The following is a 23,171-nucleotide window of genomic DNA, read 5'->3' as shown; positions in this document are numbered from 1 at the left end:
TTTTTCAACTAAAGCATCAGAAAGGAAACTGTCATCACAGCTGGGGTAGTGTAAAAAAAACTAAACGGGTTAAAATAGTACAAATAAAACTAATTAAAGACATTTGGTGCTTGAATAATCTGATAATCAAAAACTTAAAGCAACTTAAATTTACTAACAGTGTAACTATTTTAGCTGCTTTTGTATCAAAACATTCAGCTCATTCAGGAGTTGCGTGCTGTGATGTTTGGTTTTACTTTTAAAATATATTTAAAAAAATATTTTTAAAATATTTGACTTTATTTACAAATGTTTACCACAAAGAAATGCATTGATAGCCTTTTGCTATTAGGTTAAATTTTGCTACTTTTAGCTTTTAATTAGCCTTTTGCTACTTTTAGCCATCTTTTTGCTACATTCAGTTTTAGCTAGTGTTTTTCTACTTTTAGCTTTTAGCTAGCATTTTTGCTACCTTAAGGTTTTGGCTTGCTGTTGTTACTTTTAGCTTTTAGTTCGCCTTTTGTTACCTTCAGCATTTAGCTAGGGTTTTGCTATGTTTAGCTAGCATTTTACTTTTTAGCATTTAACTAGCCTTTTGCTACTTTAGGCTTTTGGCTAAACTTTGTTACTTTGAGCTGGTAGGTTAGCTTTTGCTACTTTTATCTTTTAATTAGCCTTTTTCTAGTTTTATCTTCTAGTTAGCCTTTTGCTACTTTTAGCCATCTTTTTGCTACATTAGGTTTTAGCTAGTGTTTTTCTACTTTTAGCTTTTAGCAAGCATTTGCGTCTTTTAGTTTTTAAATAGCCTTTTTGCTATCTCAGGGTTTTGGCTTGCTGTTGTTACTTTTAGCTTTTAACTATCCTTTTGTTACCTTCAGCATTTAGCTAGGGTTTTGCTATGTTTAGCTAGCATTTTACCTTTTTAGCATTTAGGTAACCTTTTGCTACTTTTAGCTTTTAATCAGACTTTTGCTGCCTTCTTTGGATGTTGTTTTGGCTCTTTTCTGACCTCGTGGATGAGTCGTCGCTGCCCTCTTTGGGTCATTTTGGTCGGCGGCCACTCCTGGGAAGGTTCTTCTCCATCTGTGTGGTTCGCTGGAGTCCCAAAGCTTTAAAAATGGCTTTATAACATTTTCCAGACTGATAGATCTTAACCACAGTTAATTTGTTTTGTGTTAACTTGTGTTATCTTTGTCTAATGTTTAAATTTGTTTGATCTGAAACATTTAAGTGTGACAAAAATGCAAAAGAATAAGGACCCCTTTTCACACCACCGTAAAAAAGCCGTTTTTGTCAGCCGTCTTTCCTGGTTTTTCCATCGTTGCAGTGAAAATGTGATTTGTTGTGTTTGTATCGGTGTTTTGCCACCATATGCTGATCCGCAGGCCTGCTGTGGTGCTTCACAACAGATTTCTTTGTCTTTTATTTTCCCCGAACTTGGCCGCTCGTCTCCGTTTCGGCTGAAATAGACTCCGAACAGCTGAAGTAGGTGATTCATTTGTTTACCAGGAGCCGGCTGTTGGGTTTGACTGCATTTCAGTGGGGTTTTGATGATTGGATGTCTGTCCGTACAGTGTAAAACTGAAAACCATTTAACCATCCCATCAGGCGAACCTGCGACCTATTTGCTGTGAGGCCACAGCGCTGCCGCCCAGCATCTAACCAGCCAGAATATAGCTCAGTATGAACCGTTTCCCATTTGCATTTTTATAGCTACAAATTTCCACAGTGCGCATAGTGATGAGATTATTGCTTGCATAGAAAAGCTGCTTAAAGACAGATTTAAAGGAAATCAATTCATGCAGGATTGTAAAAACGTTTATGGGAAGTAATATTTATTGCCAAAGGCTAAAATACAACCGATACAGCAACTTTGTGAGGCTGCTTTTCGCTAGTTTTTCTAATATCATGCAGCCCTAATGAAAACAGCTTATATCAAGGTTTTTGCCTTCTTTGAAATGAATATGCTGACTTTTTTTTTTACAACACCTCCATGTTTTGTTAGGTTTAGCCATCACAGCTTTAACGGTTAAAGATCATAGTGTGATTTTAAATACACAACCTAATAAAAATTAATCCGGATAATGACCCAGAAATACAATCTAAGAGTCAGAACAAATGGGAAAGAAAAAATATAAAGAGGTGAAAGTTTGATGCTTGGATGACCTGAACAGTAGTGCTGAGAAACAGAGGCAGAAATGTTGACACTCACGTTGATAAAAGGTTTTCTCCTTTATAAAACAAAACGGGTAAAAAGGCATTTTCCAAATAACTTGTGACTCAGCTAATACTTTCCTGCTTCTAAAGATTTAACGTGGCTCGAAGGCCTTTTTCCAGTTTTGCTCATTTTGGTGACAAATGACTGTGATCTTCTAAATAAACAAGGCTTTATTTAGTTTATTTATAATTTGCACTAATTAGCAGCAACAATTGTCTCAATTCAAGTCAATTAAAGTGATCTAATTATCTTAACTCTCGCTGCAGCATTTTGGATCACCTGGAGGCTTTTCAGACCAATTTTTGTTACCCTAAAAATAAGAAATTAAAACATTCAGGTCTAGGAATTAGTGCTCAGTTTTCCAACATTTCATTTTTATGTCACTGAGGTTAATTTGATTGGAAATAAATATTTTACCAACCTAAATGAGAAGCCCGCCAAATGTTTGGTGAACAACAAAACAGCTAAATCAAACTGTGACAATGGAGCTGAAAATGCTAAAATCAGACATTTTTCAACCCTGCCATCTGTGTGTCAGTGTGAAAAACGAAGCCCAAAATCACGGTTTTATGATGGCTTTTCAGTAAAGTTCAAACCTGGATCCTTATTAGTAGAGAAACCTCAGGAAACAGAGTTTTATCAAACCCAACATGCTCTCCTGTCCACTCTGTCCAAGTCACTTTGCATTTTTCTCAGACAGATGTGATTTTTATTTTTTTTAACCGTGTTGACTGGGATTTTTCTCCCTTCTGCCTCCTGTCTCAGTATTTCTCTCCAAAAGACACACAGTCAACACCACTTGAGCTCACATAGCAAAGCAGCATGATAAAAAGGAGAGTGAGTCAGTCTCTGTCAATCACATGAAGCGTCATGGAAACAACTGGCCTCGTTTTAACAAGACCGAGGCGAGCGGCGCTGCCTGCAAATGAAACGCAGCTTTCAGAATATTTCCCTGCATTTATATGAATGTCATTTAGCAAATAATAACAATTACATTACAAAGAAACACAACAAAATCGATGATAGACACATGTCAGTTTTTTCTGCTGCTTTTTGCTTCAGAGTGACGTAAAGTTTTCTTAACATGTAATTTAACTGATCAATATAGATGCAATTTGTTGCTAAACGGTGAGTGGATGGTGGCTCTCTATGACTTGACCACTAAAGGTGGGTAATTGTTACACACTCTTCCTTTAATTGTATTTAAAATGATTTTATTAATCTTAATGTTGTTTTGAAGCCTTGCAGTTCTCCTATTTTTGCTGTAATGCTTCTTTAATGTCCTTTAAATGACTCTGCAACTTGTTCCAGTAAGTGTTTTTTGGATGAAAACTGTGTTGCTGTTAATACTAATCTGTCCTTCCTTCGAGCAGACACCAGAGGACCCACTCACTGTAACAGCACAGGTGGAACCAGGCTGTTATAATGCAAACAGAAAGCAGAAAAAAAGAGCTTGTGTTTTCCAGGGCAGCTGTATATGGACAAAATGATGCTGCTGCTGATGACGCTCTGAAATTGCTCTGCAGAATACGTGAGTATCCACTGTTGCTCTTTCTTTCTTTCTGTGGTTTTCTGTAACTCTCCCTGCCGCCTCCACACCGCTGCGTGTTGCATTAACGCCGAGGTGAAGAGTGGGAGGTAGAGGGCAAACTAAGAGGGTACAGGAACAGAGTGTGTAGGAGACTGAAGCAGATAGATAGATAGATAGATAGATAGATAGATAAAGACAGCTAAAGAGATGGATGGCTGGATGGACACAGATGGAAAGATAGAGAGATGAATAGATGGATGGTTGGATAAATGGATGAATGGATGGATGGAGAGTTTGATAAATGGGTGAATGGATGGATGGACAGAAAAAAGAGGTGGATGGATGAAAGATAGATAGATAGATAGATAGATAGATAGATAGATAGATAGATAGATGGCTGAATGGACAGAGAGATGAATAGATGGATGGCTGGACAGAAAGATGGATAGTTAGATAAATGGGTGAATAGATAGATGGACAAAAAAGAGATGGATGGATGAAAGATGGATGATAGATAGATGGAGAGAGATGGGGGGGACTGTTGGATAAATGGATGGATGGACAGAAAGAAAGAGATGGATGAATAGATGGATGGATGGAAAGATGGAGATGTGAATGGATGGATGGACAGAGAGATGGATGGATGAATGATAGATTTGTCCTTAAAATGTGTGATTTTGATGATTTCCCCTGCGGTAGAAAACTCAGGTCAAACTAAATAAAGAAGCAAACGGGGAGACAAGTGAGGTGAAAGTGAAGGTGAACGAAGGATGACAACGGAGAGGAGATGCAGAGACAGGATACAGATGGAGAGGAGAATTTTCTGCCTCCAAATCTCCTAAAGCCCCAAAGCTGTGCAGAGAGCAAACAGATAGAGAGAGAGGAGGAAGAGGAGAGGCGATGGGAGGCTGAAGTGAAGGAAAGAAAAACTCAAAGGGAGCAGAGGAGGAGGAGGGTTTGCGTTGGTGTGTTGGTTGGCAGAGAGCGCCTGACAAAAAAAAAAAAAGAAAAAGCCCTCCTCTGACAGAAGGCATGATTCACAGCAGAGAGAGACGCAGAGAGGGAGGGAGACGAGCGACAGAAAGAGAAAACGACAGAGGTAAGGAAAGGAAAGAACGGCAGGGAGAAGAAACAAATGCTGATTTGAAGCAGAATGACAACGCATCAGCAGGATGGGACCGAGAGCGCCGCACTGGACTGACTGATGGCTGTTTCTGACTGTGACCGTGTTGATAAGGTTCCTGCGTTTATATCGATTGGGGGGGTAGAGCAGGTGGCAGCAGCAGCGATGAAAGAGAGGAAGACAGGATGCTGAAAAGATAGAGAAACAGATAAAGAGGCCACAAGTGATTCTCAACTATCAATGGGCTTCTTTGATTCAGACTAATTTGCATCACTGGTACATGCAAATGATCAGACTCTTTATCTTTACGTCTGAGATGGGATTTGGATGCTTCCTGAGGATCAGCCTGCTCTTCTTCTTATTCTAAGGGATAAACTGATAAATGTAACTTTTCTCTCACCGACGTTAGTCGCACTCGGTGGGAACGTCTTCTTTCTGGCGTTGTTGACTTCTTGTGAGGTCACATTGGGAGCTAATCAGTCATACCTGGAGTTAACCGCCTACCTGCTGAGGGATTTGTTTTCACGGTGTCGTATACCTTTTCGTTTTGACGAACGGCTTTGTAGGCAAATTGACGTCATCTTGACTTTATTTTTGGCTCCAGATGTTTATTGGGCTTTGAGGCCATCTTCAAAATGCTCAATTGTTTGAGGGAAAAAAAAACTTGCTGTGAGGATTGTTTAGCTGCCCGTCGAGGTGATTCAGCTTGCAGCATTTCTTAGAGCATGTTTCATGATTTCTTAATAATTATCTTCACTATGATGAGTGTTTTACCCGTTAGGACGTGAGACCAGTTGTTAGATGATCCTCTAACTTCTAACATCCCCAAACCGCCCCAAAGGCATTACTGGGACATCTATATTTAGCCTGGTACTTGGGTCGTCTTTCAGACAGTTTGAGATTTTACCTTTTGTTGTTTTACCTGCAAGATTAATGAGACCTGAAACAATGGTATCCAGCTCAGCGTTAGGGGAGAATTAGATACCATGAAATGTTTCAAAAGCTGGCAGGTGTCTCCCAGATGGTATATGTATATATTTTACAAATGTGCTCATATAATTATTTAAAAATATTATGTTTTAGGTTTAGTTTCGTCAATCTTCGGGAATGGAGATGTTCAGGCGACACTTCTGTGCCGTTACTGGAAGTGCTGGATTAACCTGAACAAATAATGCCTAAACAATAAGTCTTAACTAAACCAAATCATAAATAATGCATTAACCTAAACAAGTGATGCTTTAACCAAACAAAATATAAGAAGTGATGACTTAAACAAGTGGTGGCCAACCCTGGTCTTTGAGGGCCTCTGTCCTGCATGTTTTAGGTGTTTCTCTGCTTTGACCCCTGATTTGGCTTCTGCAGAACTTAAAGACCTGCTGAAGAGCAGAAAAACCTCTAAAACCTGCAGGACAGTGGTCCTCCAGGACCAGGATTGGACACCAAGGCCTTAAACCAACAAGTGCTGCCCTAATCTAATCTAACCAAACCAAGCCAAGCGATTCAAAGGATAACACAAACTTTATCCTTTTTTTATTCTTCCCAGCAATAATTTTGATTAAGGCTCTTTTTTTAAATTCAATCTAACCTTTTTCTTTTTCCCTCCTTTTATTAAATCCTTTTTTATGCTATTACAGTTCAACATCTTTAGATAAAGTAAGGCTTTCCTTCCATCACATTTCAACTTTACAAATACAGTTCGTTGCAGCAATTTTTCGTTACGATGACAACACATTGCTAAACAATTTGCATCAGTATCAGTAACTAATTGGTAGGTGGAGGTGTTAGAGTTTTATGCTTTTTAACCTGAGAAAGAGATTCTGATTAAAATGTCTGAAAATGGCTCCTCAACCATTTCAGTGCTTTTCAGTTAAACTTGTCAGACTCACTTATTACCGTTGTAACTTCTTTCAGGTGGTAGACTCATAAATGGTAGAACTTTTATATCAGTTTGTTGTTCAAACTTCACATATTAGATCTGATTTCATCTTAGATGTTTTTAAGACCCAGTCATAAATGTTAAATTGGATTTTTGGTTAAATAGTTCTTCAAGTTACTGTAAACTGTAAATCATCCCTTCAATTGGAAATGATTTAAAATCTAATGTGTCCTAATATTGAATACGGTCTTATAATGAGGTGTAAAGAGAGTTTTATTTTCAGGATGTCTGCCATCCAAATCATGTTTATCTGCTTTGTCTTTCAGGGGAAGATGATCATCAAACGCTGGCAGCATGTGAGGAGATGCTCTGATTGGATTCAATCTTCAATCTTTCGTCCTCTTCATCTTTTAGTCTGACAGACTAATGCTCTGCTGGAAGGAGATTTAATTGGCTCTAAACAGACAGTCAGGACAATAAACAAAAAAGAACAAATACAAATGCAGTCACGACAGGAGAGGAAGAGAAGATGAGCTAACCAAGTGGAACTAAAAAGTGGCATTTTTATCTTTTTATTCATTTTTGCTTAATTTGATTGGATTATTCCTTAAAGTGGGATTGTATTTGGACATAATGTTTACATTGTTTTTATGACGTGAGGCTTTTCAGAAAGTGATTTTTTTTTTAAATTATGATTTCTGGGACTTTCAAGCTTCAGTGACATGACTTTTCTGATATTTTATTGAAACAAATGGAATATGCTCCAGTACTTTACCAGAGGAGAATGAAGATTTTATCATAAATAAGACATTCTCCTATATTTGCTATGCTCTTATCATAACCAGCTGCAGCATATCTCACACAATCTGAAAGGTTCTTTTAAAGCAATTCTTTCCAGAATTAGTCAAATTAAAACTTCACGATTCACTCTTCAAACTTCAACCGTGCCTCCCACCAACCCCCCTTACCTGTGCCCGTCCAACCAATCATGGGCAAGCCTCTCAGCCGCCCCGGGTGTTTCAGGAAGAGCTCATGCTGCCTGGAGAAACATGGAATTGGGGACGGGGGGATGGGAGGGCGGGATGTCAGGATGGAAGGGGGTTACGGAGACGGCTACATACCCCAGCGATCCATTTATGACACCATGTGCATCAATCAGCATATCGACAGCCATCACCACCACTCCGGAGGGTCGGTGAGGCGAGACGGTGGGGGTGATGGGAGTTTTAGCTACTCTACCAGCGGTTCACTCAGAGTCAGCCGGTCGGACATGTTTGATCCGCAGCCATGCTCCTTAACTCCAAACCCCTCATTTGTTCGACGGCTCGATGAACGAGCCATCTATGATTCGCTGAAGCTCGGAGCTGAGGATGTAGACGGCTGCCACTCGCCGGGACATTTCAACCGATCAGTTTCTCCTTCGGTGTCCTCGTTCTCGGCACCGGGAGTGTCCTCGTCGTCGTCAAAGAAACACCACCATCACCACCACCACCATCACCATGGAGACAGCACAAAAAGCAGAGATGGACGACATTCCTGGAAAGCTATGGCGTCGCCGAAACCCCTGGAGTGTATGGAGCTCACTACAGCTGAGATGATGGACAGAGGAGGAGGGGGCTATCTGAACCCAGGACACTACCCTGCTGGGGGGCAGTCGTCCTCTCTTACCTCCCCCCTCATCTCACCGTTTTCCGGATCACCTCTCTCCTCCGGTTACCACACTCCTGTGTTTTTCTCCCCAGCAAAGCCTCGTCCAAGTCAGAGCCAGAGTTTACGTTGTTCCCCTCCCCATATGATTCAGCCAAGGCATTACTCCCAAACCCAAAGCCTGAGGATGTCTCCCCCCCATGAGCTCAGACGGTCCCCTTACAGAGCCCCGTTGGTCCAACTGTCTGCCCATGACCTTGAGCAGGACCTGAGGGAGCGAGGAGGAGGGTGGGGCCGCGGCGAGCGAGACAGGGACAGGGACTGGGAGAGGGAGCGGGAACGCGAGCTGGAGCGAGGATGGGCCCAGCGGGAGTGGGAGAGGGAGCGGGAGAGAGGGAGACTGGAGAGGGAGAGAGCCCGAGAGAGGGAGAGAAGGGAGACATCCACTTTCGGGACCTTTGGCTATGGTCGACCTGTTCCTCTGCGCTCAGACAGAGATTCCGTGTTTTTAGAATCCGACCAGGGTCTGGACACAACACCCCTTCTTCTCCCCCAGCCCTCACCCTCACCCTCACCCTCTCCCAGTGGGGCCCCCAGAATGGGTACCGGAGCGGTGGGCAGGAACAGAGCTGGGTCAAAAGTTGGCCCTGAAAGTATTGGTGGAGGAATGATCCCCAAGTATGAGAGCGGGAGCGTTAGTTTGGTGTTAGTAGACAGTAAGTCTGGGTGTGAGATGCCGAGGTTAGTCAGCGAAATTGTAACCGGAAACATATCTGAAGCAGAAATGAGAGGTGGATACCAAGACAGAACAGATGGTTGGAACAAATATGATAATGGATCCAGATCCAGTGTGAAGAATGTGCATGAAAAAAGGATGGGCTCCCAGGTGAAAACTCGGCCCCCAGGTCGGGATTTGGAAGGAAAAGTTCAGTCTGGGATGGAAAACAAGGAGGGACTCAGAGGAGAAACAAGGAATGGAGAAAAACCTGGAGGAGTTACAGCTAAAACGGAACGTGTTACTGAAAACTTGAACACAAGTGATTTTGAGAAGAAGCTTGGGCCTGTTGATAAAGTTCAGGTCGAACCTGCTCCTGGTCCTGGTCCTGTGATGAAACCGGAGCACGATGCTGGGCTGAAAGCTAACTCCCAACAGCTGGAGAACAAGACTGGAACAGAGGCTGAAGCTAAAGCTAATAATGATGCTGGTTTAACAGCTGAGCCCAAAGTTGAAACTAAAGCTGAGACGGAGGTTAAGGTTGCTCCTGTGTCTAAACCTGAACCAGCACCAGAAGCTGAGGTTGGTCGTGAAGCAGCGACGGAGAGTCACAGTGAGACTACGGTTGTCTGTGAAGCTCCAACTAAAGATGAAACTCAGGCCAGCTCTGAAGCTAGAGACAAACCCGAAGCTGCTCCTGCAGATCATGTAGAGAAGAAGCCAGCAGAGACCGATAAAACCGGATCAACCAAACCTTCAAAAAGTTCCAGATCCAAATCCAAGTCATCCAAATCCTGCTCCAGGTCCCGACCTGGCACGGCCACGGGGATGCGACCAGGAGTGCTCAGCCCTCGACAAAACAAAGGGCTCCATGAATTCGACTCAACCGGGCCGCCTGAAAGCATCGAGTCCACCTGGCCTCGCAGAATCATGGTCAGAAAAAGGACTGTTCGTCAGGGAGGGGCAGTCCATAACCTCCCTATTCTCCCCCCTCTCCCCTCGGTCCTTTCAGCCCTGGAGAAGAGACGTCCACACTCCCGTCTCGGCTCAGAAAACCCGTTAACAAATATAACAAACTCTATTGTGGGCCGATGTTCACTGAAGGAACCGTCTCACGCAGAACCAGGACTGGGCAGCAGTTTGGTGGGCAGGTCTTCCTTGAGGGAGCAGAACCTGGAGCACTGGAGGGTCTGCAGAGAGCAAGAGGAACCGAGGAGGTCCAGGAGCAAGGAGAAAGAGCAGAGTAAGGAGAAAGAGGAGAGGAAAGAGAAGGAGAACGTGGTGGTGGTGGTGGTAGAGGAAGCTAAACAAGACAAGGCAGACAAAAGGGTTGAGGAAAAAGCTCAAGAAACTGCAAACAAAAAGAAAGAAGAGAAAAAAGAGAGAGATACGGAGAAAACATCTGAAAACGTGACACACAGAGGGATAAAAATTAATGACCGGAAACAAGAACAAGCCTTGGAAGAAGTGGTGGCTAAATTACACCCAGAAGATGTTGAGGTGGAAGGTGGAGAAGGGGGGACACAGCCTGGGGAAGGGGGTGTGGAGGCTTGGGATGCCGTTCTTGATATGGTCAACACACTTTGGGACGATCATTGGGACAAACGAGAAGCAGAAGGCGACGAAGGAGGAGATACAGACTCTCCCTCAGGCTCCCTGCAGTGTTGGCCTCTTCTCCGGCCCCCGATCGGGTTCGGGGGCTCCCACCCTCCCTCCTCAGCAGCCTCAGAGCTCAGCCTGACGGAGCTGGAGAGGAGGGCCAGAGAGCTGGACTCGGACCTGGAGCACCTGGATCTGTCTCAGCCCCACAGGGAGTCCCAGGATTTATACCAGACCCTGCTGGAGCCGCAGAGGGATCGAGCTGACATGTACCAAACACACCCCGGTCCTCAAAGAGACAAAACTACGCTCCACACAGGTAGATAGTTCATCAATTTACTGTGTATTTCTTTTATTTTCATGTTTGTTTATTCAATAATACACAAAATTAGGAATTAATTAAATCCTTTTATTCTGTAGAATAAACTGGATTAACTGAATTTAGTGCCATTCTCATGGCTGATGACTCATTGTTGTTTTTTTTCTTTGTTTTAAAAATTACAGCATTTAACAGAACAGCATATTGATGATTTACCTTCTGTTTGTCCCAAAGTCTAATTAAAAGAAAGATTTTCCTAAATCAAAATACGTGACTTTGGTGTAAATTCTGTACAGGGCTGAAGAAATAAAAAACAACAAATTACATTTATTGACTTGATAAACGGGAAAAATATTGATATCTAACTTAAAACACAACAAGATAATTTTCCTGAAGGGGTTGAAGTTGTTTTTTATTGGTGAAAGCCGTGTTTATTGTTTGAAAAAAACAAATGTTTGTTTGATTCATTGTGAACAAAACAACAAAAATTGCGATCGTTCAAAAATGGCAATCATCATCGTTGTCGTCTTCTGGATTCCTTAAGTAAACTTAATCTGAATTTATCAGTGAAATGAACATCAAAATCATCTATCAATACCTGCTGTTCCACCGTGGTCCTCTTTAAATGCTAACCTCATTAAATAATCAACAGATGATTCCTTTAAATGATGGGCTGATGCAGATTTTTACACAATGGCAGATATCTGACCTGATTAGGATGCCCAATTAACAACTGCTCATCATCAGTGGATGGTAAAAAATGTGTCACTGCAGATAAAAACAGATTAACAAGGCAGGAACTTTTATTTTTTCCTGATGTTGCTCAGTTATGCAGATTTTACATAAACTGAGAATTAGGCAATTATGCAAAACATCTAATAGAAGAATCTGTTAAATAAATAAAAACTAAAGGAAAAAAACTGCTTAGATGAAATTACAGTCAGAAAAAAAGGAAATTATGAGCCACTGAAGTTTTAGTGTTATAATTTCTAATTATAATGGGATCATAAGCCTTTTTTAAATGCAGGTTTATAATCAACACACCAAACTGTTTTATGATTTCAGCAGTTCTTGACTTTTTGAGGTCATTTCATTTATAAATAAACCCAATTAGTGTTGGGTTAGTAAAATCAGAATTGGTTAAACCAAACTTTAGGATAAATGCTTCAGAAATACAAAACAAAAGGTTTCTGAAGTCCAAACATTTTGTCACAAATAGAAGTTCAGAAACAATATCTCTAATATCAAAAACAGCTTTTCTGTGTTGTAATTGTCTGTAAAGATTTCCAACTTCAGACTTTTTGATTCCTTTGAATAAATCATTGGAAAGCACCGATATAAACGAGGAAATCACCATCATTTTTGGAGAAATTAAACCAATTATTGATTTGAGATTAAAAAAAACTAAGATTTCATTACTCTGGTTGAAGGTCTTGGTTCTATAAGTTACTGAATAAGGTTCATTTAAAAAAAAATTAACCAAATTACAGTAGTTAAGTCAACACATTGCACAAGAAGGCTAAATAAGGACAGAAAACACCAAAAGTTTTTGTTCTCCTAAATAAACAGTTATGAAAGATGAAAGATGACTTGTTGAGTTGTTGGTTCTCCAGAGTCTCTGGTTTGCTCGTGTTAAATATCTGCTCTGCTTTTCAGGAGTTGGCAGCAGATCCCAGGTCAGTTTGGAGCTCAGTCCCATGGCCTCAACTGTTTCAGACGCAGACAGATCACCCACCGAGTGGTCATCAAAATCCGCCGGCACGTCCACCGTTGGCACAAGGTAATTTCTGAAATATGAATACATCATCCAGGTTGCAATTTAGCAAAGATATACTGCCTATCGGATTGGCTGTAGAGGGAATTCAGTTACATTTAAGGCCAAGATATTGAAATCAGCATTCAGTATCTTTTAGCGTCTGGTTTGTGAAAGAAAAACTTTTATTAGAGTATCTGAATATTTAAAAATTGGTAGAAGGTTTCTCTGAGAGATCAGTGTGTCTACATTTATGGAGGATGGCTCAAGGACATTTTTCCAGATGATTTGAACACTTAAATACCGTTATTGGCTGTAATCTTTTCTTCCTTTTTTATGTTTCTGATATATTCTCACAGAGCAATGAAATATAGCACCCAATTTTGACTTGCGTCTGTGTGGTATATACATGTAAATAAATGCAGATTAAATGCACAAAACAAACTGAGGCAGAACAATAGGTCATGTGCAGTAAATTACTAAAATGGTTGTGGCCCAAACATTGAGCCTTGAGGCGCTCCGGATGTAATGAGCAAATGAAAACAGCAAAGTCCCTTTTCAGACACGCCTTGATGAACCGGATGAGATTTTATTGCTTCTTAAAACCCAAAGAATGGGTTAATAATTTAAGTCATTTAGCGTAAACTGCAGCAGTACAACTAAACGTTCCCTTTAAATGCTGTGTTGGTCGTGGAAACCTTCCTGTATAGAACAACTCTGGGATGTCATTTCACATTTCTGTCAGATTATGGTCTGGATCTGGTCCAGTATGAACTGGTTTGACTTCAGAAGAATCCTTTTATTTGTATTTAAACGTTTTCTGACAAGCGTCAGTTTTATTCCACTAAGTCTGTTTTGGTTGCAGCTTTCCTCCAAAAAGTAGCCTTTTTAATTTTATTTTAGGCAAACATCAGTCAGAAATTCTTATTAGTTTTGAAAAGAAGTGGCTCTTTCATTGAAGCTTCGCAGTTCACAGATTTTGGTGTCCCGTTGGTCGATTCACGGGAGGCTTTTGTTTATAACCTTGCAGACTGTTACACACTTGTTCTTGAATCGATTTTTGTAAGCTGACCGCTCCTGGGGAATGTAAAATCTGTCTGACTGTAGATCGCTGCTGTACAAACCTTTCAGAGGTTTTTTTTTTATTATTATTATTTTTATTTTCTGGGGAACTGCTGTGGGTGTTAACTTTTTTTCTGCCATCTAACAAATATAAGTTTTTATTACACTTTATTTCGAGTCTTTTGGGTCGAATGTATGCAGAAATGGTAAACAAGAGAATATTTGGTGACTCATTAGATTTAATTCCCCGTTCTCCTTGTTTTAAATTACTGTTATATGCGTTGTGCTGCTGTTTCACATGTCTGGCGTTACAATAAACTCCTCAGTGTGGGAGCCTGCCCTTTGACAGGAGAACAGGAACATTTAGTACAAACGAGCAGTTCGTAATGTTGGACTGCAGCTCTGTTAAGTCTAGATTTATTGTGAGAAAACAGCCGAGAATGTAAAATACATGCACCTTTACTGGGACGAAGCGAGTGCTGTTGGATGTAATTATTATGGGAACATTTGCAGTCAGTCAGATGAAGCGTGCGAAGTGGTTACAGGTGTCGAGAGTATAGACGCCACGTCACGGATGTCATAGGGACCCGGTTTTATTTGTACCATAATAGGAAGCAGAGAACTGAAGTGCCCTTTGCTGAATGTGTCCTCGTCCGATTAAAGTGACAATCAAATTGCCACGATATGAGAGCTGTCGGCAGCTAATAAATGCAGACAAATGCCACGGCCTTAGCTCAATTAGAAAGCTAATGTGCTGATAATGAGGTGTCCATCACTTCAGATGTGTGAGCACTGAGCAGGCACGACGTCTGGAGGTTGAGTGATAAAAATAAATCAATACCTTTGATTTTCTAAAGTAGGTTATTACAGTTTTGATGGCATCTGTGGAAAGTCACATTAGCTTAGCAGACTCATGGGGATGAAGCAGCCATCTGATGGCCTTATCTTGTTTTTCCAGCTCCACTAAAGAGGACAGCTCTCCCGACTCCAACCTGACGCTGGAATCCGACTCCAGCGGCGTCTTCCTCTCCCTGTCCAATCAGAGCCAAGAGGACGGCGGTTCCGACAGCGACCAGCCGATCAGCGGCTCGGAGCTAGGCAGCAGCAACACGTCGCTGGAGAAAGACGGGGACGACAGAGGGTTGAAGGAATGGGGAAGGGAGGAGAGCGCGGAGCTGCAGTGGTGCTATCCGTCGCTTCTCAACACCACCTCGTGTGAAAAAGTGGAAGGAGACGGTGGACGGGAGGAGTCGGGATGTGGGAGGATGGAGGTGGATGTGGATCAAAATGGACGAAAAGAAGGTGGGATAGGAATTGTTCCAATCTTTAGGACCCCACTAGAGCATACAGACATCAAGATCTCCTTAAATGTCCAACAAAGAGAAGAATTCCCCCCCAGGAGGAAGGTGACCGTGATGGGAGTAGACTCCCCTCTTGCCCTGTCTCCTTCAAAGCAACCAATCAAACACCTTCTAGATCCAAGCCAGAAGCCAATCAGAAGCTCAGGATTAGACTGCGGGGACATTGATCCGTTTGTCCAGTCGGACAGTTTTGTTTATCTCGCTGTGTCTGCGAGGCCGCCCTCCTGGGGCGAAGCCACCACGATGACAGAGTTTCCTACCCATGATGCAAAGCAGGTACACATGCAGCAGCACGCGGACGGCCTGAAAGCGCACGTCGACCAACCGAACATGGAGCGAGACGCCAAACTGATGCACCTTACCCCACAAAAACCCGAGGAAGGAGACTTTCTGTGCACCGATAGCTTCATCTACCTGGCTGCTCCAGCCTGCCTCCTGCTGGACCCCACAGGAACTGCACCCTACAGTGGCAAGTATGTGGGCATCTATTCGTTCTTTCTTCATCCATTCACTCCTGGCTGCTTATTCTGGCTGTCATCCAATACGATTTTTAAACAGATACAGGAAACAAACTGTTTTTAATGGCTCTGGCAGCATTTAGCGCCCATATTTCTGCCCTGCTAGATCATTTTTCGATGCTTTACATTTCTAGAAGCCAAGTTAGCCACAATACGAACATTTATCAGCCCCAGAAAACCTAGCTGAGTAAAACAAGACTTAATGATAGTCTGTCAAGAGCATGCAGCAAATTTTCTGCAGCTTTAAAGAGAGCAGATGTGACAGTTTTGAATTTAAAAAACAATCTGAAGCTGAATAAAAAGAAATGTAAGTTTGTTAGCCATTGTTGCTGCCTTTCCTTCATTCGTACCAAGATATTTGAGAGTTTAAATGTGGACATTTTTATTATTATCATCAAAAAGTCAAAGGTTTGCTGCTCTTTGAAATCTTTAATATTATACTTTAAAGGTTAATGTTTAATCAGCCACCATTTTTAAAGGTTCTTTTAGAGAAACTACAGCAGAAATATTGGTCATTATTGGGTAAAATACAGTGAAACTGGCAGAAACCTCCAAAAATTTTGTGACATCACTTTTAAAAAAAGAAAAAATATGCGTTTCTTTGGTTCTTAGTTCTTTGTGGCTTATATAACTCTTATTTTTTTTATTTGATGTTAGCATATTTTTTTTTTAAATTTCTTGGATTTTTTTTTACCTCTAAGTTTGTTGTTTAAGATTTCTGGAGTATTTAGATTAGTTTAAATAAACGTGTTAAATTGTTATGAAGAATATTTGTTTTGTCACGTTTGTAGGACAACATCTTAGTTTTTGATCGTCTCTGATGTGTTTTTTCCAGGGAGTCGGATTCTGAGAGTTCTGATTCTGGGCCCGTTGACGTCTCGGTTCTGGGTTGCGGCTCCGTGGCGGGGGACAGCGACTGGGACTCGGACTTGTCCGACTCCGATCCAAGTCGCTCCTCCAGAGTCCTGCCCGCTGGCAGCAAACCGGCGCGGCCGAAACGGCTTCCTGTCGAACCCGACTGGGACATGTTCGGGGAGGCCACCGAGCCCGAGGTGCTGAGCGAGCTCTTCACGGAGCAGGAGCGGCGCCAACCGGGGGACGTGGCAGCGGCGCCGGCCGTCCCCGCCGAAGATCCGCCTGCGGCGTCCGAGCAGCAGTCGGCGACGAAGAAGGTCACGTGGCAGTTTAAACCAGCCCAGAGGTCCGTTTGCACCGGGAGCAGGAAGGAAAAGGAGAAGGATTTGTCGAGATTCACAGAAATGGGAGGCGACGCGTACAAACCCTCCCCTTCGTCTTCATCCTCTTCGTCATCGTCGCCGTCGTCATCGTCATCTGGTTGAACACTGACAGAAAAAGTTGTTTGGCTCTTTGGGGAGAAGCGATTCCAGTCCTGCCAACAGGTAGAGAGCATCGAACAATCTGAGCGTTTCTTTTTTTTGTTTCTGTAAATTTTTAATTTTGCATTTAGCTGCTGTCATGGCCGCCTTCAGCTGTGTAAGAGCTGCATAAAAGCTGTCGCATTTCCTGAGATTAGCCAACATATTATCACATATAATCTCTTTAAGTTCAGAGGGTGAGGCACGTTTTATAACAGGGAGTGTTAGTTTTATTATCATTTATTCTCAAGATAATTAATATGAAACGTTTCTTTGGCTTTTTATTCTGCTGAATGGACCGAACAGGGTATAAATGTCCCAAACAGTATCAGTGTTTCCTGGTTTTAAACACCATATTGGAATCAGTTACAGTAACACATAAATAACAGTGATTTCAGGCAGAAAATAATTACACATCTTCCCCTTAAAAACAAAAACAAAACAAAAAAAACACCTTTTAGACGAGGTTTGCTGTGTACATTGTATTTTATAATCACATCCAACTTTACAGTGCAATTAACACTGTTTTAATAACATATTTTGATCTTTGATATATATATATATATATATATATATATATATATATATATAGATATACATACATGTGATGAATGTGCAAAGAGGAAAGGATTAAACTAAATGTTTTATTTATCAACTAGAATGAAATTGTGAATGTAAAAATTGAGCAATATGCTTAGAGATTTATGCTATATTCTATGTTTCATTTGTAGAAAGTGCTTTTCTGTGAAACAGCGGCTGTGTTTAATTTTCCTCCTGCAGCCGGTTACTGATTGTAGAGACTGTTTTATGCACATTTAGAGGTTTTTATGTGTAACATTTTTAGACATCCACTGGTCTTCAGGTGGTTCCGGTAATTGGCCGTTAACGGGGAGATGGCGCCTGAGATGGCTGACAGATTTCAGTCCGGTCGTGTTTTCTCAATCGGTGACTGATTTTTTTTTTCGTTTTATGACGTCTTAAAGAGCTCGGCGTGCTCCTGATGAGGGAAAGGTCTCAATTTACTGTTCCAGTCCTCACCTGTGGTGATGAAATATGGATCACGGCCGAAGAGAACAAGGTCCTGGAGACGAGAAGCTGAAATGGGCTTCAGAGACGGGGTGAGGAGGGGAGCTGGGCGTAGAGCCGCCGCTCCTCCACATCTGAAGGAGTCGTCTGTGGTGGTCCGGGCGTCCGATTGGGACGCCTCCTGGACTCCTTGTGGAGGTTTCTTAGAACACATCCCGCTGGGGGAGAGCCCACGGCGGTGCCAGAGCTCGCTGGAAGGATTCTGAATCCTCTCTGACACATTGAGATCCTCCAGGAGGATCTGCTGAGTGAGACGTCGGGTCTCTTTACCTCTGTGACCCGACTACAGACCAGCAGAACAGGGTGAACGAGTGACTACAAACAAAAACAGGAGGGTAAAAAACATCTGAACTATATTCACTTAATGAGACATTATTTTAATTCAGCTGCAGACGTGTATGAAGCGTGTCTATTATTAATAATCTGGACCAAACTGTAGTTAAATGCCTAAAGTTTGGTCGTATATTTTTATATTTATTGCAGAGCATTGAGCTCTTTCTCGCTGCTCCCTGTCTGCCCTCTTTCATGTTTAATTTTTCCAGAAAGAATAAAACACTGGAGTCCAATTCTGTCCTTTTTCTTCACGACTTTCAGTCAGGGAGAAAATGAGACGCCTTCAGTTCTGTTTGCACTGAAAGTGAAGCCTTCAGGAAGGATTTACCTAAAAAAGAAAAACAGAAATTCAAGTTGGTTTCTCAGAAAGTGAGCGCAGCCCGGAGGCCGCATGGACCTGTCAGTCATCTCAGTTGCTGAATATTTAAACTGAAGCTGCAGAATAAATGCGCTAATCGTTCCCTGATGTTAAAAATGATACATGTAGCACCTTTGAACACAGAGGGAAGGTGAAGGTTTACTAATTATTGAGACGAAGGATTGCGTTTTTACCCGACCAGATTGGTTTCCAGTCTTTCTTTTCAGTTTGGACGTAAGATTCGAACTGACCAGTGAGGGTGAAGTTTTGCCTTTTGCAGCCTTAACTGCCAGCATGGATTCTGAAACGTTTTTGTTGGTTTTTACTCTCGATAATGATGATGATCTCTGTGCACGAGCAGCTTTTTGACAGCGGGGGCCTTAAACGCACCCGTCTGAGCCGCGATGGATTTTCTCTCCGGTGCTTTGAGCACTTTTTTTTTTTTTACAAGCGCATCTCACAGAGGAATGAAGTGCTTCGCTCCGCTTTTTGAAGCCGCAGGTTCGTGTTTTCGACTATCTGAATGTTTTAGAGAGGGATTAATAACCAGAAAAGGGACAATCACAGGATGTGTGAATCAAATGAATGTTGCTTGAATCCAAATCTGTAAAAAAAACTAAGCACAAAAGTGAGCTGAGGTTAGAAATACATGTTTTTATTACCTTCCCTTTGCAGTGGTAATCAACCAGAATCACATTTATAAACACTTTCCTTCTGGCCATTCTCAAGTGTGATCAAATCAAAGAAGTTAAGAGCTTCCAAAACATACATGAAAGACGTTTTGCACCTAAAGTCTTCTCTCCTTTACGGGGAATCTGCCCGCGCTGCGATCCAAAGAAGAACGTGGAGATAATCTCATGATCCGAAGCAGACAGACTGTGCAGCACATGCTCAGCTGTAGCAGTTTGGGCTCGAGTCTGAAGCGGCGGAGACGCGCCTAAGCCCACCGTCGTGAGATGGCAGAGCTGTTGTTGCAGTGACTGGCGGCTTTGTTGCTCCCAGACATTTGTCGCCGCTGACCGACTTAGTTGAGAGGCTGGCGTCGGCAGGAACGTCTCGGTCGTGCGTGAATCGTCAGCTGAAAGAAATAAACAAGAAACACAAACATGATTGGAAGGGATCGCACCGCCACGCAGGAAAAACGCAACGCCTCAGTTTTATCGCAGCTTATTCTCTTTTTATCACAATTTTGTTCTAATTTGGCACGATAGGTTGTACATTTCTCCCATTTTCTGACTCGTAGAAACTAAACTGAGAAGGGTTTGAGGCGGGTTGCAGAGAAAATTTGCCTTGCAGATGTTCTGAACGAGATCAAAACCTCTGAGAGGAAACAATCTGAGACATCTTGGAAACTCGTAAATAAAGTTTGCAGTTTCAGTCCAACAGTGTCAGTGTGGCGACATAACGGGAATAATTTCACAATAAACACTCAGCGATGTTGTGTTCACAAACCAGGAGGAAGTCATTTGAGTTTCTGATCTAACTGTTTACTTCCGGCCATCATCTTAGCACAAGTTAGTGAAATAATCAGCGTAATGAACCGGCCCGTTCGGGGCCCCTGGGGGCCGAATCCTGCCCTTCTGTAAGGGATGTGGGAGTGTAACATTCGGACCAGAATTAGCTCGTTTTAGCTCTTACGGCGTTCACATTCCGCCCACCTTTCACACATGAGCATTAATCCGCAGGAAGGTGGTTTGTGTTAACGCCGCCGCTTTAAAAACAACTCTCTTCCTCCTCCTCTTCCTCCTCCTCTTCCTCCTGACTGTGTGTGCGGATGACTGCACTAAAAACGCGACAGGCAGAGTTCATGTTTTCCCGCAGCTCCGCAGCCGGACGTCAGGCAGCACGGCGATGAGTTTCTGCGAGTTCTGGCTCACGTGATCGGGAGCCGGCGCTCATAAAACCACCGGGACGAATCCGAGCCGCTGGCGTCACGCTGACGCCGTTTTCTGGACAGTAACTCGTTCATTGATGGGGATTTATTATTTCTCCAGCTCGCATCAGAAACCTGCGTGTTGTTGGAACAGTTTCTAATCCTGCTGCTGATTTTTATTTTGTTTGTTTGAACTATAAAGCTTACAAACCAGATTAAAACGAGACGAACAGGAAGGGTTTATGTACAAAGTTTAACAAGGATAATCACTGATTTTCGCTCGCATCAAACTGTGGCAAGACATCTAGTTTCACTGTGAAATGACCGATCGCGTTCTCTGTTGACTTCTGTGTAAAACTTTGCTGATCATTGTTTAAGCTTAGTGGTGATGAACAGGTAAGACCTGGGGCGGATTTTTAAGGGACAGATTATTTGAGTGAAAATCCCTTTGTGTGCCATATTTTCCAAACTTTTGTTGGAACGCATTGTACAAATAAAAGCTAAACTCGATGGTGAAACGTGACTCACTTCAGTCTGTTTGTCTCCTTCGCTTGGATGAAGCAAAGTTTCGTTTTGTCAAAATTCATCCATTTTAAGCTGCACATTTAAAAAAAACAAAGTTGTTTCTGTAAAAGTTTTCCCACTTTGGGATATTTCCATTCTTACTCCCAAAATTTACAGTCGCTGCTTTGGACTTTCCCACCTTTTGTCACGTTACAGCTGCCCTCCCGGGTCAGAACTTTTTGTAGATCCACCTTTGACTGACATCTGAAGAGACGTGGTCGCCACAGAACGCCGATCCGAGCCCAGAACCATCCCAGAACCAGGGTTTAACTTCCTTCCAACGAAGGATCAGAAGAAATCTCTTGGGTTCTAATAATGCTGTTACATTTCCTTTTTTTGCATTTGCTTTAGCAGTTTTCACATCGTTTTATCCTTTTCCTCATTTAGGAACCGACCTCAAAGGAGAACCACAAGTAAGTCCACTTATTTTGTTTTATTATTCTTACAGCCAGGCGATAAGAGATAATGTTTGTATCTGCTCGTGCCTTATTGACTTCTCTGCTCTCCTAATGACCTCTTCCTGGCATAAAACAGGTATGACACATTATTATGATCATTATGTTTTCAACCACGAGTTGGTTTTGACGAATATTTACCCAGATCCATCTTTGTAAATAATTTTGTTGCAGGCAGTGACGGTTTTATATGAACGTGCACGGAACCAGAGTTAGTAAACTTACAGAAATGATTACCAATTATTGGGATCTCAGTTAGTTTAAAGCAGAATTATTAAATGTAAAAAGTATGAAGATTCGGTCCTTAAACAGACCCATTTAAACCCACGGTGATACGCTGGTACTCGTACTACAGATTGTAATATTTATAGTTTTTGTGTTGCTGCTTTATCTGGTTTCTGCCACAGCTAAGCGACCTCATCGAGCACAAACATGGCTTCAACTCTGTCGGTTTTACAGCTGTTGGGGTGAAATTTGGTGTGGTAGTAGCTGAGAGTCATAGTTACCTGTATATAAGGATCTGTTCCACTAACTTAATAAAGTATCTCATGAACCGGTGAACGGATTCTGATGGAGCTCGGAAAGTAACCACCGGACGTTCGTCTGCAGCTGATTAACTTTTGGAGTCGGTCCAGTTCAAGATGCTGTCACAGAAAGCAAAAAGGGACAGTTTTACAAACGCTGAGCTGAAATTTAACAAGCGGGGACGTCTCGTGACGTTACTTTCAGGGTTCAAACCCAAAGCAACTACAGCTCGGTCATTTCTCAACATGAGGTGATCTTAGCCTCAGGAATGCTTGGTTTGTTCTCATTTATTCCTCTCCCAGTCTGCTGGATTTTAAAGTTTTATGAAGCCTTTTGGCTTTCCTCTAAGCAAACCTGCATCGTTATTCTGCTCTGCAGTGGATCAATGAATCTAATGAAGCTAATAACTTAAAGTTGTATAATGACTAAGCAAAGTTCTACCTCAGGAATCCTGAACCTGATTGTAATTTGAATCGAAGCGTCGACTCCAGTTCATCTCTCGGCGGTAGAGCAGCCCCAGTTAAAAGAAGCTCAGACGTCAGCGCCGCGCGCCCCGCGGTGCCATCTGTGCGTTAAATAGTACATGGTGCACGAGGCGTTGTGTCAGTAATGTAGGTCTGTCCATCTATTTAAGGCTGATTAATTAGAACGCTTTGAATAAGGCCAGAGAGGAGGAGCGGAGCTGCCGCCATGAATACTTCATCGCTGTGCCACTTCCTCCGCAGCCGCAGGGACTACGGCTGACTTACTGGGCCACGCCGAGGCGCCCGTTTGTAGGAACACGGGACCAGATTCACTACGGCTCTTCAGCTACTTCCAACAAACTTTACAGGAGCTCTGAGAAAGATGCAGGGATGAACTGATGTTACCTTTGGATGGGTTCAAAGTCTAAAATGTGAC

General features: G+C 42.3%; 1 protein-coding gene across 3 annotated transcripts; it reads left to right on the top strand.

The window, feature by feature from the left end:
- Positions 1–4,695: 4,695 nt before the first annotated feature.
- Positions 4,696–22,054, top strand: LOC108247014. 3 transcript variants are annotated; one of them, XR_001809058.3, is made up of 6 exons: positions 4,696–4,965; positions 7,054–11,007; positions 12,664–12,787; positions 14,781–15,656; positions 16,537–17,101; positions 21,448–22,054. XR_001809058.3 is itself a non-coding variant. In XM_025010245.2 (5 exons), exons 2-5 carry the CDS (start codon positions 7,716–7,718, stop codon positions 17,039–17,041), a joined length of 4,797 nt encoding a protein of 1,598 aa, XP_024866013.1. In that variant the 5' UTR covers positions 4,696–4,827; positions 7,054–7,715; the 3' UTR covers positions 17,042–17,586. The 3 variants fall into 3 exon arrangements, 2 of the variants coding, with proteins under 2 accessions (XP_024866013.1, XP_017290330.2); XM_025010245.2 differs by lacking the exon at positions 21,448–22,054 and having other exon boundaries at positions 4,696–4,827; positions 16,537–17,586; XM_017434841.3 differs by lacking the exon at positions 21,448–22,054 and having other exon boundaries at positions 16,537–17,586.
- The last annotated feature ends 1,117 nt before the right edge of the window (positions 22,055–23,171 follow it).

This window comes from Kryptolebias marmoratus, linkage group LG10, assembly GCF_001649575.2.
Source record: "Kryptolebias marmoratus isolate JLee-2015 linkage group LG10, ASM164957v2, whole genome shotgun sequence".
NCBI classification, from domain to species: domain Eukaryota; kingdom Metazoa; phylum Chordata; class Actinopteri; order Cyprinodontiformes; family Rivulidae; genus Kryptolebias; species Kryptolebias marmoratus.
This window is presented reverse-complemented; position numbering and strand designations above follow the sequence as displayed.